At 39.2% G+C, this 17,385-nt stretch overlaps 1 protein-coding gene across 1 annotated transcript in view; it reads left to right on the top strand.

Moving 5' to 3' along the window:
• The window catches only part of FGD6 (FYVE, RhoGEF and PH domain containing 6), a 73,978-nt gene that overhangs the window by 13,417 nt on the left and 43,176 nt on the right, over positions 1–17,385 (top strand). The window contains exon 3 of the mRNA XM_069000324.1: positions 16,037–16,184. Within this exon, the coding sequence (XP_068856425.1) occupies positions 16,037–16,184 (148 nt within the window). The remainder of the gene's footprint in view (positions 1–16,036; positions 16,185–17,385) is intronic.

Below are 17,385 nucleotides of genomic sequence, written 5' to 3'. Positions count from 1 at the left end.
GTGTTCTCTTATACAGGAAGAGACAAATATTTTAAGGGGCATCTTATGTTAATTGTTTTATAGCTAATATTATTATCAACCTGGGTCTGTTTGCTGGAAAACACGAAACCTTATCGTGGAAAGTAGGATTTCTAGTTATGGGCTAGGTACTGGTACATTTATTCAAGTGGTTTTTGAGTATTTTTATAGTTTACAGCAGGGTGTTTCTTAGTTTTGTCTTTCATACAATTCAAGTTCCTGACAGAGTGTATGCTTTTTGTTTAAGTCTAATCTTTTGAATATCTTGCAGGGGTTTTGACCACACTCTCTTGGTATTCCCTCGATTTGGTGCACCTAAGAAGGGTGAGACCAAACTTAAATAAGGATGCATTTCATGTGTTTATGTGACTCATTTTAGTTTGTGTTGTTTTGTTCTGAATCCAGGTGAATATGTCTGCTTTAGGAAAAGGGTAGTTTTGCTGTATGAAGCATGGTAGATGTGAGATTGCAGTTGCTCCTGAAGTGAAATTCTGTAGTTTTCTTATCTGGCTAAATGTGTGAGATTTATAGTTATTCTCTCTCCACACAAACCTTCCCCAGTACCAGTGGTGATGTAAGGGTTTAAGTGGACGCCCTGGCTAATCTGTAGCTGAAGCTGCTCCCTAAGTTGGATGTTCTTGGCACAACTGGGTTTGTGTTGTTTTTCTTTAAGAAGCACTCATAGAAAACCATAACCAGAGCCATTTATTAGTCAGAAACTACCTTATGGAACAAATAATGCATATAGTTAACTTCAGTAGATTTCAGAGAATAAAGAAATCCCTAGGGAAAAAAAAGAGGACACAACAATACAGTAGTCTCCTGACCTGGATCAGTGCTGCTGGGAGAGCAGGGATGAATATTCGTTTTGGCTCGGCCGTGGGAGGTGTAAGGGTCCTCACCCAGACGGGCTGGGCAGGCAGCTTCTCCAGTTTTCCCATCCAGTGTTATCTCAAATCCTTTGAAGCTTCCTTATCAATGTTGTCTTACCCTTTCTGCATAGTTCTGTAAGAGCTTTTTATCATTTCCTGGGCCAGGCAGTATTATAAAACCAGTTAGAGAAACAGTGCTGCTGTTGTTATTGAAATAATTGCCTCTCGCGTTTTCCCCAGCCTGTCAGAACACGCACTCAGCTCTTTTTCATAGATCATGGCACACAAATTCCTGTACTGCACTGCTCATGGGGATCGCAAAGCAAATTATGTTATGATTAAAGCCAGTGTACAAATGAGATTGTTCTTAGAAATTCTGAAGAAATTCAAACCAATTGCATGGTCTTTGACTTCTAGTCAAAATAGCATATATTCAATATATTAAGTCTGAATGCCAGTCTTGACATTACCAGAAGAGTTCAATGGTGTCTTTAGCTCATGCCTCATTTCTTTCTGGAGGAAGACATGGAATTTTGATAATGTACTCAGTGCTTTGGTGGTTACTGAGAAATTTCCTCACAATCCCATCTGGTGAAACCAGCATGCTTTAATGGAGAATGGTAATAGCTTTTGACGTTTTTATCTGAGCTTCGTATGTCTCATTTAATTCAGATATGTTTTGTTTGCTTGAGCCTTTCCACAGGGAATTAAATGCAAATGGGTAATTAATGGTAGGTATCAGTTGTCAGAACTTCATTTCTGACTTATTTGATGTCAGCCTCCCTTCTACTGAAAAGAGAAGGCTTGGCTTTGAAAGGAAGAGAGTCAGGGTCCTGATCTGGTGTGTGAACCACTGAGGTGAAACAGGTGCTGCTGATGGGAGTCAGAATGGATTTGGTTTTTGTTAAGTAGTTCAGGGGAATACTCTCAATAAAGTAAGTAGTGTCAGTATCTTGGGAGCAAATAATCTATGTTTTGTTTCCACTATACGAAGAAGAAGTCTTTCAAAATGGTGTTTCAGGATTGTTTCTTTTGTCTGGCCTACCTGTTTGCCAATTTAAAATGGATAATTTAGAGGAATGTGTTTTTATGAGGACTCTATAAACAAAGTGAGTGAAGACTAGCTGCTGTGAGATAGAAAATGTGCTGTTAAGTGTAAAAGAAGTTTTAAATATCATTATCCAGTCACAGATAACAACAGGAAATGCAGCTCTCTGGATTTGGTGGGTTTTGTGGTTTGGGGGGTTTTTATTTTTTTGGGTTTTGTGGTTTGTTTTTTTCATTTTGGGTTTGGTTTTGTTTGGGTTTTTATTGGTTGTTTTTGGTTTGGTTTGGTTTTTTTGGTGGGGGGTTGGGGTTTTTTTTTCCAAAAACAAATGGTTCAGGCCTGAAAAGTGAGATGAAAAGTCAGTGATGCTGATAACACCACAATTCATTTAGTGTTGTCAGATACCAGTAGTTGTAATGGTTGTTTCAAAGTAACACCATTCTTTTGAAAATTCCAAATGAAAGAGAAATATTTATGCATTAGATATCATATTTTTAGTGTCAAACCTTTGTTCTGAGAAGAACAGCAAAATCTTCCTTAGATCTAAAAGTAATATTGAGTGTACATGTATCCAGTAAACTAAAGATGCAAAGGAACAATGAATGTGCCTTGGAATATCTATCATGCTGCAGAAAACAAATTTTTTTGCATCTTTTGGCCTTCCTTTTAGTATTTGTTACATTTTTCTGGGCAAGAGAATTGTATTTCAGGTTGAGTGAGTCTAATCCTTCAGCCTTCTGGGAACAGCATACTGTATTCACTGGCTACTTTTGACAGTGTTCCTTCAAGATGTTGCAAATGTACATGACTTCTAATTTATTTATAACTGTGTCATTTTGTTTCCAGCTAGGATTTTTCTTTGAATAGGCCGGGGGAGGGGGGGTACCATGTGACAACAATCCTTTATGATTTCAATGTTGGTTTGATTAAATATTACTTAGTATTTGTCCCACACCTGCTGGTTTAGATTAATGCATTGGTTTTCCAGAAAAGAGCATGTCGATGCAAAATGTAAGTTTAGTTTTCCATACTAAATTCTGCTTTGGTGACTGAGTCCCCAGAGGTCAATTAAGAGGTCAATTAAGTGTCCATGAAAACCTTAGTGGAATATTGAGTCTCATACTCAAATCTGTGTGGTTAAGCACTTTGCTTTGATACATATTCCTCTTTGATGTTGTGGTGGGGGTTTATTCGGGGTTTTTTGTGTGTTTTTGTGGGTTTTTTGGTGGTGTTGTTTTGGTTTTTTGTTTGGTTGGTTTTGGGGGTTTTTTTGAGAAATTCCCATTCAGAAACACTAAATTAATAAAAGTCTGCAAGATCTAAATAGCATTTAGAATACTGCAAGTTCAAGCCCTTATGCTGAGATTTGAATGCACAAAATACATTTTAGGTATTGGAGGTGTTATACATTAAAACCCATGTCTTTGTTTTGTTCAATTTTTGAAGGATGTAACTTCTTGATAAGTAGGGGCCAAGTATGTAGATTTTTTTTTTTTTCACCTGTTTCTCAAATATTATAATGGATTATTTCCTGATCTGAAGAAGGTCGGTTTCTCCTTCTGCATCAGCTCTGCAGTCTTGTCTTCCAATCTCCGCTGTGTATCTAGCTGGCTTCTGCCACCCTTAGTTGTACATAAAATTCTTTCTCTGCAATTGTCCATCAGGTTTTAATGACATAGCTTTGATAACAGGCTTTTTAGGTTTTCTATCAGGCTTCGCTATCCTTGGTCATGTGTTATCACTGGCTTTCTTTTTGTGTTCTGCTTCCTTGAGCCTGCCTTTCTTTTCCCCTCCCTCCTTTTGTCACATTCACGTTGTGGTGCAGCAGGGAGGCTTCTGCCAGCTCTGAGGGCTTGTCAGTAAGGAGTGAGTCAGAGGGCTCAGATAGCTCTGCTTCCAGTCTCCTGCAAGGCTGACTGCAGAGCCACTCTGGCAGTCCCAGCCCCAGAGCTGGGAATGGACAAGAATGGACAAAGCAATTCTTGCCTATCAGATATAAGGAATAAGCCATTTTGCTGACTTCTCACTTTTTGTTCTTACAGACCATGAAGAAACAAATCTGTAATTGTTAGGTGTGTCTAATCAGAGTCAAATCAGGGAGGCATGGAAATGTTGCTGAGAAGTGGTAGTAGTACAGTTGCCTGGGAATATTCATGTTTGACATAAGGACTTTGGGAAGAATGCAGGCACTGGGAACCTTGGGTCTGGAATTCCTCTATTTTGTAGTGTCAAGTTAATTGTTTTGTACTATTAGGGTAGCATGTCAAACTACATGGAAGACTCGCAGTGAATTTTTTTTACTCAGGAGAGCATATGGACTGGTTTGGGTTTTCTTTTCTTTCTATCCAAGAAACTTTATGTGAGTCAATGTCTCCATGGTCTGCTTTTCCAGTAAGAGAAGTTTTCCTTAGCATTGGAGTATCTTGCAATTATACAGCTTTACAGACTTTACAGTTTAGTCTGCTAAACAACCTGAAATAAAATGCATATACTGTAAGAAGAAAATACTGGCACTCTGGAAAAATACTCAAATCTTCTCAAGCAAGCTGGTAGAACTATGCTGATGTCTCGCCCCTCCCCCCACTTTTTAAAAAATCAGAATAAATAGGAACTTTATTAGAATCTTAACACATTCTCATGCAAATATGTTTTTGAGATGTGCTGATTTAATGTTTTGAGATTGAATCAGTGGGAGAGATTCTGAGGTCTGATCCTCTCCATCTTCAATGAGGGAGAGAAACGAGTTGGAGAACTACATTTTTCCAATACTGTTATTCTGGTATACAATCCAGTCATGAAAAGATTTGAAACATCTTATGAAATGCAAATAATTGTGAAGATCTCCAAGATGGTAATGAAAAAGGATTTTTGTCTTTGATATTTGTTTCATCCCTCTTTTCGAGGGCTCCCTCTTGATTTTGGTGAAAGGAGGAGGTGGGTGAAGAAGGCTGGCATGACCAGGGAAATTTTTGACAGAGTTGCAGGTGCAATAATGAAAGACTTGTAAGTTATCAGGTGGTGTTACAAGTGCTACATAAAAACAGATGTGGTTTCAATTCTCAATGTTACCTTTTTATTTAGGTAGTTAGGGCTGGGTGTGCTTTTGAGTATGAGAGGCAATAAGATGGTGGCAGTGGTGATGAGGCAGGCACTGCTGTGAGCACTGCCCAGCTGCTGGGTGAGTCCTCATCCACTCTCCAAAAGGTTTGGTGGCTACTTTGGTCACAGTCTTGTGCAGTCTAGAAAATAAGCTTGATGCTCATGCACTAAAAGAGCCATCTGGAGGGTAAACTCTGCTATCCTTTGTTTCCCACTGAGAAATGCTCACCACAGATAGCAAAAACGTCTTAACTACTGTTCCCGTTGCTCCCCCGGTACAATACAAGGATGTCCTTGTCCTTCCGGTGACATTGCCCTCAGCTCAGTGTGCTGGCTCTTGGCTTCAGCTGGAGGGTGGCTTAGAGTGACGTGGGGGAGCCTGAAGGAAGCAAAGCAGTGCATAAAGCTGCTGTGTCCCTTAGGCTCCTTCCTAACCCCCCTGTTCATGGGTAACAGGAACTCTGGTGTCACGCACTTTCGTAAATTCATCTGCAATGCTTTATCTTTTTCTTTCCTATTTTATTCCGCTTGTGTTTTTCCTAATTTTGGCATTCTTCATAGGTATTTCCTTTTCCTAAAGGCGGAGGAAGCTAAGTTAACGCTGCATATTTGTCACTGATGTTGGCCTTTCTCCCCCGCCTCCAACGTGTGAGCTCTGTCTCCTTTTGCCAACCATGATATAAATTAACAAAATGTAGCTCCAGAGAATACATCAGATGTAGAATGGAGAGTCAAATGTGATATGAGAATTGATGAAAGGCCCATTTATATGCTCAACAGCAGCCTTTTCCTGTGGGTTATTTTCAGCATCAGCTCAGGAAATGTGCTTGTGGAGCTCTGTGGCACAGTGATATTCCAACTGCATTCTAATGTAATGGTATGTGTAAAACAGTAGGATTTTTGGGTAGCACAAAGTAAATGTGTAAAGAAAGCGATCAAAATACCGTTTTCAATTTAAATGCCAACAGTGATATTAATATGCTACATTTACCCAACACTTATATTTGATCTAGTTAAGTATGTTTTAATGAGTAGATTTACAAAAGTATGTTGTTTCAATGCACTAGATAAAACTTAGGTAAAGAAATGCTGGTTTTATTTTAGAAGCTAGAATCCAGTAAGTTTCATTTATAAATACAAGGTTTAGACAAGTTTTAATTTTTCTTTAAAATATCTTTGTGCTTATGAAAAACTCTTCTACTCAAGCAGAAGAGGACTAAGGAAATCTTTAAGATGCATATAAATAAGTAAAGGTAGTTTTTACCAAACCTACCATTTTGATAGCTACAACCTAAGCCTTATGGCTCAGTGATTTCAACTGCTCAGAGTTCACTTGATTTTTTTTTTGTTGTTGTTGTTTTCCCAGTGGTATTTGTGGGGGTGGTTTGTTCTGTACAGATTTTTAGATGAGCTGAAAAGTTTATAAAGAGTGTCTAAATCCTATTCTTCAGATGTAATTTGTGCAAAAGATGAGAGGAAGAGATAGCACAAGTCTAACCTTGCAAGCAGCTCAGTTATTCTCTTGACCAAACTATTTCATACTCCTTTTTTGACATACTGCCCAGGAAGCTGCATCAGCTCCCATGCATGCAGAGAGTTGTGTGTTTAGGAGCTAAACCACTCCCATTTTGATTTCAGATCTAAGTCACTACCTTTAGAGTAATCTGTTAGTCAGCTCTCTTTTGTCATCTTCTTGATATCTGATATGTAAAAAAAACCTGAGTGCAATAGGATGTGTGTTATTTTTAAATTGAGTGAGCAACTGTTTGAAGAGAGATATTGGAGCCCTGATGTCAGGGATAGTCATCCAAAAATTATAAAACTAATGCTGAGTCAATACAGAAGATATTGGGTAAGGCCTTGCATTTATAGTGAGCAGAAGTAGCTATGCATTGAAATGTCATGGTAGCTCTGGCAGAGTAAGGTCAATTTTATTTGAAATGGGTATTAATATGAAGATTTGTTCTCGCTTGGTCTAAGTTGTCCCTTTCCTATTTGATACATTTGTTTTGACATTTTTTGTCACAATTATAGTATAGTTTTCCTGAAGCCTGTATCGTGTGTGCTTGAGTTCTCTTGTGGTTTTTCCTTTTTTTTGTGTAACTGGAAAACAAAGTGTTGTTTTTTCTTCTGATCCTGCTATCCTTTCCCAATCTACTTTATCCCACTAGGATCTGTTTTGTGAATTGAATAAAGTTAGAATAAGAGGTCCTGATTGTGAATGAGTGCCATATTTTGCTGGTCCTTTTTTACATCGTTTTTGCCAGGAGTTTTTTCCAAGGTCTTGTCCATGAGCATTGCAGCTCTCCCTATGAAACAAGAATTAATGATAGGGGAAGGCAAAAAGTTCTAAATTTTGCTGTAAGTCTCTGTAAAGAGATAATTGAGAGCTGTTTGCACCTTTTGTAAACTGTGCTTTCTAAAATCATGCTGCAAAGGATGCTCATGACTGTAAATTCTCTTTACCTCCCCTGGGAGATAGGTAATCCCTCACAGATTTTGGTGGTGATGGGAAGCACCAATGCAGGGACCCCTTTCCCTTTACATGCTTCCAGGCAAGGTTTAAATCCCTGGGTTTTGCTGCAGCATTTCACTTTCCAGTACCAGTGCTCAAGACTGTCCCATTGTATCCTCCTGGATTATATTCTGCTACATTGGCATCATCTCCTTTTGGCACCTTTGCTGGGATAGGTAAGATAAATAAGACTCCTGGTTTAGGCTGCATTTTTTGGTTCATGGTCCAATATGCCCAAAGGAAAAATGAAAAGCAGAGGGACATGAAGACGACAATGAGGGAGGGGATTTTTTAGCTCTAATGGTAGACAGTCACTGTTGTTCAGAGAATCTGAAGTTCAGGTGACAGTCGTGAATTTATGATGGATTAGGCTGCAGGTGCATCTGGAGGGATATGAAATTCATCTTTATGCTTTCTTAGACTGGTTTGCGAAAGGAAACGTGCTGGTGTTGGCCTCTTCAGGCTGCTTGTGGAGGGGAGGTATTGCAGAAAAAAAAAATGCAGTAACTGATGCCTTTGCTAATCTTGCTGATCAGTAATCTCATTATATATTTTCTTAAACCTTCCATAGAAACTCATTCGTGATCTTGGTTAGTATTCATGATTATTTGTCAATCCAAGTGTCTGTCCTGCTTGTCACAATGTCATCTGTGCCACACTGTTCAGGAGCTGAGCTGTCCCACTGTGGGCACCAGTCTTCTTGCAGACTTTTAAACTGAGACCTCTCTCTTTCTTATCCTTTTCTTTTTTAATGTGGGTTTGCTGTGGTGAGTCTAGAAACATTTGAAGCATGCATGTGTGTTTATGTTGAACTTTCCAAGGAATTGAGGAATTGTCAACAAACAGTCTCACTGAAGATGACTTCTGTGAGCATGGAAGGCTGCCTGTGGTGAGCCATCCCTTGGGCCCCTCTAGCCTCAGGAGCTCGTGTTTGCAAATCACAGCTAAATAAGGAGATAATTTGAGACCTGTTTGCACCTTTTTTAAACTGTGCTTTTTAAAATTATGCCGTAGAAGTGGGGGCATGACTGTATTGATCATAGTCTGCCTGAAGTAGGGTGAGTGACAGAATGGATTACTTAATTAATTTTTTACCTTTTTTTAATGTAGAGCACATATGACAAGTGCTTTTTTTTTTGTCTTTCCCTTGTTTAGAATGTGAGTCAGCTGCATTTTTCTTTCTCCTCATTGAGGAAAGGAGTAAGTGCTGTCTTGACCTGAGGATAACAAATGCTAAACTGAATGCTGCTGGCTGCAAATGCTGGGATAACTTGGTTCAAGCAAGTCAGGTGTAGAAGTTTGCAACATGCTCAGCCAAGTGTAGAAGGAGCTGCCAGTGGGTGGTGGCAGCTCTCGCAGTGTTTATGGTATCCTCGTTGCCCAGAAGTCCCAGGTGTAACCAGTGAGTGCCAGAGGTAAGGTCTGGGACAAAGAGTGTAGTTCTTGGTATTTCTCCTGGCAAGAGCAAACTCCTGGCACTCCCACATGGCCTCTCTCAGCAGCCAGCCCATTGCCCAGGAGGCAGCAGACAGCTTTCAAAGTGCAAGTGGCTCTGAATGAAAATCCATTTCAAGTAGATTGTACTGAGCTTTTCTTTTGATAGTGTATTTCTGTCATCGAGGAGCCTGGCTTTCTATAAAAAATGTAGACATTAATGAGTACATACAGTGCATATGATTTTGTTTAAAATAATTCTGTTTCAATTCTTGAAGTCTTTAAATTGCAATTTGAAAAATGAACCTGGAGTGCACCAAATATTTTCAATTGTAGTTGCTCAGCTGGATGCTGGTCGTTTCTTTTTTTAGCTGTGATTCTTGAGTGTTTGTAACTGAATCCTTAAAATTCCTTAACCAGCGTGGAGAGAATATAGCACAACAGTCCTAAGCAATGCAAATAATCACAGACTGATTGGTCTAGTTTGCTTGCCCCTTGTTTTGTGGTGCTTTTTATTTTAAAGACATTGTAAAAGTTTGTTTTATTCCTTGCCATGCCACCTATGGAAGAATTGCTTGCGAAAGGGACTAATGAATCTCACAGGCATAATCTGTTTAGGCAGTCTTAAAACATATAAATAAAAAGAAGATAAAAATTGTCATGTTCCTTAGGATCACACCAATAAAACTTCATGGCTGGTTGCCTTTTTTCATGTTGGTAGTCCTAATAATATGAAGAACTTACTAATATCATTGACTTCTTACTGTAGAAGAACAAATGGCATAATGTTAACGCTATTGTGTAAAATCATGTTTGTGAGGGCACCTTGCTATCTTGCTCTCTTGCTGTGAAAAAGCACCATTTTTGGCAGAGAAGTTGAAGCCCAAGCAGCTTGGCTGCAGTAAGGCAACTGGTCTCCAGTGCTGGCAGCCAAGTCAGCACTGCAAGAGACGCAGCTGCATCCACCAGCCTTTCTCAGAGTCCACTGCACCTAGAGAAGAGAGATGTGATCTCAACTTCAGCTTTTTTCATCTGTGAGTCTGTCAGTAAACCAGAGAGGTGACTGATGGTATGGGAATAATTCAGATAAGTAATCCCCCTGGCCTAGGTTGCATTTTATCCTCATTTGCTGCTTCGTGTTCCAGTGTGCCTGAAGGAGAAATGAAAAGCAGGGGGACATGTTTTTTAGCTTTAATGGTAGACAGTCAATGTTGTTCAGAGAATCTGAAGTTAAAATGAGAGGGGAATATATGATGGGTTAGGCTCCAGGTGCCCCTGGAGGGATACGAGGTTCGTCTTTATGCTTTCTCGACTGGTTTGCGAAAGGAAGTGTGCTGGTGTTGGCTTCTTCAGGCTGGTTGCGGAGAGGAGGTATTGCAGCAAAATGTAATTCATCCAAAAAGTGCAATAACTGATGCCTTTACTAATCTTGCTGGTCAGTATATATATCAATATATACTTTGTATATTTTCTTAAACCTTCTGTAGAAGCTCGCTCCTGACCTTGGTCGCCATCCCTTTATTGTCTTAGTGCTTTGCCAATTATGCTTGCTTTCTAGAACTGATTTTCTTTTTTCCAAAAACCTGTAGTAATTAAATTATAAAGATACTGGACTGTCTTTAAAAAGAAGCATTAAATAAAACAAATTCACTAAACAAAATGCAGCGGTTATTAACCAAGCAATAATTTCACTTTTGCTTTGGCTTTCCAGAAGCATCTTCTGTTGTTTGAGCACCCAGATCAGGAAATTGCTTCCTAAATTGTTTTGGGATATTAACTCAAGTTCTATATTTACTGTTGTTCCTCGAAATAGATGCTTCATTTAGATAGGACCAAACTGAAAAGATTCCATAAAAGATTTTGTTTCTCTTAAGTGTTTTACCATTGCATTTTTCCAGAGGTGTACGACTAGGGTTCATGGAGGGAATGAGTGAGGCATGTTTACAGCTACTGGAATTATGAGGGGCTATGAAAAAAAATGTAACAGTATTATCAGCTATTGCCTACAGAGAACCAGCATGCTGTTAGGTCTTAAAAAACCAGCAGCTGAATGTGTCTTAATTAGTACACTTGATTGCAGGGAATGGTGATTTTAAAAACTGAAAATGGATAAGCACTAATAATAGTTCTTTCCTCTCTGGGGGAAAATGAGGTGCAAGCAGCTGTGAAAAGATTGTGAAATGCTGTAATGATATGAAAAGGATTTGAGATTAAATATTATAATAGGGCTTGTTTAGTTGCTCTCTGAAGTTCTGGTGTGTGTTTTTTAGTTGAGTAGGAACTTCAGTTTGTGTAATTTTGCCTGCATGTTGAAGGCTTACTTTAAAAATAAACAAACAAACATAAGCACCCACAGAAACCATGCAATTAAATACTGGAGGAAGAGACAGAAGGATAAAACAGATTATAATGGAGATTCTTTTTAAAAAAACAGCAAAAGGATGAGAAATGAAGAGTTTAGCAGAGTGGTGTGTGCAAGGTTCTGTTCATTCAGCATTCCTACATACTTTATTACTTACTGAAAGTAGGAAAAAGATCTAAAAATAATGAAGATCACAAGGAAATGTGTGTAAAGCAGTAGCGTGGATGAATCTATTTTAGCAAATACTTTGGAGCTGTGGAAACTTGCTTTTTAGTAGTTATGGTGATGCTAACACTTGAAGTCATTCCAGTGTACTATAAAATACTTAATGTTGGAGCATTCCATGGCAGAGAATCTTTCTGAATGATCTTGGTCAATCTTAAAATACTATTTGCCTTCTAGAGAAATTGGAAACTGAGACTGAAATGTTAATTGTGACTTCAGGCTATAGTACCCTATGTAAGGGTCCAAATCAAGGGTGTCTAAAAGTGAAGCCCCAGGTGTATTTGAATCTTCTATAATAAGACAAACTAGTCTGAACTAGTCTTGGTCATCTCTTGAAGACAATAAATCATTTTTATACTGATTAGGATTTATTTTTCCAGTGGTAATAGTCTGATGGCAAGTCTTAAGTTTTGACAGTTTATTTTGCTGTATGTCTTACTAGGACCAGCATGTTTTATTTCATTAGTATTTTCCTATTGCAATAGGAAAATACAGCACAGCAAATATGCATCATCCTATAAGCTGCTCATTCCAAGGCAAACTAATGATTCTTTCATTTTATGTGTCAAATAAAAAAGCCCCACATCTATATTTAGATAACTTGCTCACGAGATACAGCAAGATGTTCTTACTCAGTGCGCAGCACAGTGAGTTGGCAGGGAGGGTGTTTCACATGACTGATAATGCAGAAGTTCCTGGTGGTATTGCTGTGGGTAGGACAAAGAATCGTGATGAAGAGGGAACAAGATAGAGAAGTATCCCCAAAATACCTATCAGAAGAGCCACTTAAAATAAGCCTTACTGCATGCTTGTGGTATTTTGGAAAAGGGGAATTAATATGTGTTAGAAAAGACTGTTTATTTAAAGATTTACTACTATTTCCAAAGACAGTTAAAGTGCAAGGGATTTCACTTTATCCAGAGATAACTTGAAGAGAACCACGCATACACTTAGTTATAGAAGATTTCAGAGGTAAAAGTACAGAAAAGAGTAATCAGTAAATACGGAACTGCTTTCTGTTTCACCAGGAAAGCCGTAGCATTTACCATGAAAGGTTAAGGTGTAATGTATGAGGAGAATTACGTGTTCTTCAGCACGTGACTGATAAACACAAATGAACGCAGTGGCTCTGTCCCCATTTTTTCTGAAGAAGAGGACACAGCTGCAGATACCACCAGGAGGGCATCTTCCCATGGCTACAAGTACTGTGTCCTATCCCTGAACTGACTGCTTGTTTGACTCTGGAAAATTGCTGAGTGTGAACTGATTCTTGATCATTGATCATCTAGTCATCCAATGTGTTTTTTCTTCAAAAAGCAAAGAAAATAAGGGGAAAAGTATTAAAAATACCACTAAAGAAACCCTCAACAAAGATGTATCATGTGGAAGAACCGGCGGGCTGTGTGAACTGAGCCATTACAGGATAAAAACTTACAGGGATTACGAAGAGGTGCTTTGGTGGAGTAGGTACTGTATGCAAGATTTTACACATAGTTCTCTCAGCTCTCATAGCTTCCTCTATATGAACAGTAGGTGCATAAGCACCACAAAGGCCAGAAAAGGAGCTTACTGCCTAAACATTGTGATTTATATGAAGAAAAAATCTTATACAGTGAGTGGCTGTCATTTGTTCATTTGTGGACACTTACTACACATCCTAAATACTAATTAACAAGTAAAATTTTTAAGTGGGTGTTTTTTTTTTTTACTGAAACTTTCTATTAGATAAGCGGATTAATCTTACATTAAGAAAATGTTTCACACAATACAAGCTAGCTAGTTTGTTCTTCATCCTTCAGTGGTAAGGGGATTGTGTTTATGCAAGTAAAATACAGCTTCACCTGGAAGTATTCTTGTCTCTGACTTCCAAAAGGGTGGATTTTCTAAAACTTCTAAGTTTTGGTGCAGTTGCCCTGAAAAGTTTAAATGGAAAAAGACAGCGAAGTCTGGGAGTGGGCATCCAGTAGAATATGCTGAAGCAAAAGAACAGTGATGTCACAGGTGTGAAAACAATGATGAGAAGGAATCTCAGTTATAGGAAATTAAGACAGCAATTAAAAACAAATATTCAGGCTAGGAAAAAGGGCGATAAAATGTCTATTGACAAAAATAGACATTAACGAATAATGAACTAAAAAGTGTATTCCAGTGTGATCAGAGATAAAGCACTTAATATATTTTGCAGTGGGGGGGGAAAATACCCTTGATCAGAGATAGATTCAGTGACACATGTGGATGGTAAAGGTGAGTAATTTAGTAAAGGAAGGAATAGCAGTAATTTCTGTTGCAGGTTTTGACGAAAGCTGGGGCATATATATCTACTTCACGTCATGCTACTGATGTAATAAATCTGTTTGTCATAATTGAAGAAAATGTGCTAAAATAAGTATTCTCAGCTGACTGTGGATTATATAAACTGGACAAAGAGTTTTTTGAATTGCTGAAGTTAATGAATAACTGCAGAAATCTTAGTTTCCTGCTAGCATGGTTCCAGGGAAAGCTCCAGTAAAAAGCTGCTCTTTTGCCTTCCTGAAACTCCTGGAGACTCTATGGGGACTGTTCCTGGCATACACCATATGCTGTTGTCATCAGCACTCATCTCTCTGGTGGGTGCTCTATTCCTGCATGAAGGTGATAATTTCCAAACTAAAACAAAAGGGTGTCTCTCTGCACCCAGGGTGCTGCAGTCTTGGCTCAGGAACTTGTTTGAACTCGGTGATGACCTTACAGTCGCCTCCCTCCCCCCACCCCATTCGGTTCTGGGAGACAGTAACTGCTAGGGAGTTTCCCAAGTCCTTCCTGTGTTGTCGTAATAGAACCAAGTTATTTAAATCTTCTTAATGTCTTCATGGCTTCAAGGTTTGTCCACAGGCCAGCTAATTTTTATCTCCAAATATATTTCTATTTGTGATCAACGTTTTTGTGTTAGTTTGTTTGGTTGTTGGTGGGATTTGTTTGTTTTTAACTCTATCTTGAGCACTGAGTAATCAACACTTCGCTGTAGCAGAATCCCCTTCCTTGACCTGCTGGGCAGTCTTGCTGAGGGTGCACTCAGTCCCACTGTCCATGTCGCTGACAAACCTGTTTAGCAGCGCCAGTCCCAAAACTGAACGCAAGCCCTGAGGAATACTTCTGCTTTTCAGATTACTGGCAGACACCTTCCGTGGGATCCATGGTGACAGGTTTCCTTTCTGGTAGCTATCACAGAGAGAAGTGGCAAGTCTGAAGAGTTACCCTCCATCCCCACTTTCCTTTGATTCAAAGCTAGGAAAAGATCAGTCGTAACTATCCCTTGCCTCAGGAAGCAGAGGGCGTATGGAGAAGTGTTGGCTGGCAGCTGTTGGCTGTACAAAATTAGGTGTTGATCAGCCCGGTGAGATCTCTGCTCGCTGCAGCAGCTCGTGGACAAGGGTTGCTGGATTTGCTTTTTGTTTTGCAGGATAGCTAATTTGGTTTGGCTCGTATCAGAATAAATCTTTTTGCAGACCTTGAACACAGTTTATGTGATTTTTAGATAGTTTAATGTAATTAGAAATTATTAGATATTTTTAAGGATTAAAAGTAGGAGCCCAGAGATTTGCTGTGTTTCTATGTAACCTTTCAAAAATTTAAGGCTCTGTTTCCTGTAGTCTGTTTTCCTATCTATTTTTCCCTACCCCCTTTTTTTTCTTCTGGAATTGCATTTCTTAAATCTCTACTGAAGTTGTCAAGGCTAGTTAGGGAACAAGATCGTGTGCCTGTCTCATGCAGTTCCTGTATTGCAAATACAGCTGAAGCTCTAGAGAAAAAAAGAGACCTCTATAGTGATTGTACAGGAGCAGAACAAGGTTATGTTCTATAGCTTTGATAGCTATCCAGAAGGTGTCTGTTTCTGGGGGATGGGTGTTCTTAATCACAAAAGATTCTGCTTTGCTGTTTTTAAGAAGAATTGTTGGACAGAATGGTTATGATATTGCCATCACTGGTTCAGTTGTTTAGCACATGCATTGAAAAACAGGCCTGTATATATACATGCATCTAGAATTTCACCCAGAAAGCTCCAGTGTGAGTACCATATCTGGAACAAGACCTGCTGCTATGAGATAGAGGATAGCAAAATGGCTATGATCTTTCTTTATCCTTCTGGCACACAGTACAAATGTTGCTCTATTACATGCACATAGCAATAAGGGAGTAGATTTATCAGACTTTATTGTTATGCAAACTCTGATGGACATGAATAATATCAATACTCCAAAGGTACTGTAGCTTTTGCTTGCAGTCAGTGAGCAAGGTATAAATACTAGCATAAATAAAATGTTGCAGAGTTACGAGTCCGCTGTTGAAAAGCCTTCAGCTGTTGTAATCTTCAGACTACCCACTACTGTTTTCAGGGTCTCTGATACCAAGTAGATCATTTATTGTGGGGTGAAACAGAAAGCTCTTTACATAAATAAAGTACGGTGTGTATATTTTAATATTAGGTCCTTAGAAGAACACCATGATCATCCCAACATGGTAATGGGAGATCTCCAATCAGATGAAGAAGATATCATGAACAGTTCTGATGAAGATGATGATACAAATTCTGATTCCAGCAAAGGGGAGACTGATCCTCAAGAAGATAAACAGGTATCTTTTTATCTTCTGAAGCTATTCCTCTCTCTTGCAGTATTTCAGAAGTTGTAACCTGTTGGGATATTTTCAAATGTAAACCACCTATTGCCGTTGAGGTCTGACCTTCTGCTACGTTCTGTGAGTGCCAGCTTGGAGTGATTTTCCTTATTTTAATCTTATTTCTTCTTCAAATGAGGAGCAGGAAGACTGTTTTAACTACTCTGAATGAAATGAGTTTATGAGGGTCCTATCTCTTTGGGGATGTCCATGTTCTTACTTCTCAGTCCTGGATGCCCTGAAACCAGCCTGCCCATAGACCAGTGCCTCTCCTCAGCACCAGTCCTGACAGCTGTTTCCTTTGATAGTAGTTACATCTGCTTCCTTTCCTTAAAAATAATTTAAAACAAACAAACCAGCCAAACCCAAAGCCCCAGCAAGATAAGAAAAAAAACCCAATGAAACTTTTTAGTGCTGGAAAAGAAAAGTTGGGGTGTCAGTCCTGAATACTCTTAAACCAAATGAGAGGAATAAATTGAGAGAGGGAAAGAGTCAAGGGAGAAGCTTGTTCCTGTGAAACTAAGCAAGACTGTACCCATATAGAAGCTAACTTACCTTGCATGCCTCTAGAAATGCCCTCAAACTTTCACAACAGCGTTTTACAGGAAAGTGTCCCCATTAGGAGGGTTCTCAGGCAGGTTTTATGGAGTAATTTAGCACTTGCTGTGAGGCATCTGCTGTTGCTGGCTTCAGCTGCCTGCGGCACGTGTGGCCGGCAGCTGGGAATTAACAACCAACTTCCTCACAGCAAGAGCAGCTGCAGAGGAGAATGAAGCAGTCTCTGCTTCGGTCATCATCTGGGCTTGTTTTATTTTTCCTTACCACAAGCATCTGGCTGTTTTGATGCTTTATATCTGTTAGGGCTCCTTTCCAGTGTTGTGCCGGAGAGCCTTATTTGTATCCCTTTGGTTCTCCCATTAGACACTCTCAGAGCCAGAGCATCTTTGTCTGAGCAAATGCAAAGTGGTCCTTTCAGCGCTAGCTGGAATGTGAAAAGTCTTTCAAATGGGGCTGAAAACAGACTGTGGTATTGCTTTTTGTAGTTGTTTAGCAGTAGCATCTTGTTCTCAAAATACTAATTTTCATCTCATTTGCAACATGACACATCTACAGTGATGGCAGATAGCTTGCTCTGCATAATTGACTTGCTTGTGAATTC

Source organism: Aphelocoma coerulescens, chromosome 1A (assembly GCF_041296385.1).
Source record: "Aphelocoma coerulescens isolate FSJ_1873_10779 chromosome 1A, UR_Acoe_1.0, whole genome shotgun sequence".
Taxonomy (NCBI): domain Eukaryota; kingdom Metazoa; phylum Chordata; class Aves; order Passeriformes; family Corvidae; genus Aphelocoma; species Aphelocoma coerulescens.
The sequence above is the reverse complement of the archived record's forward strand: the minus strand, read 5'-3'. Positions and strand labels throughout refer to the sequence as shown.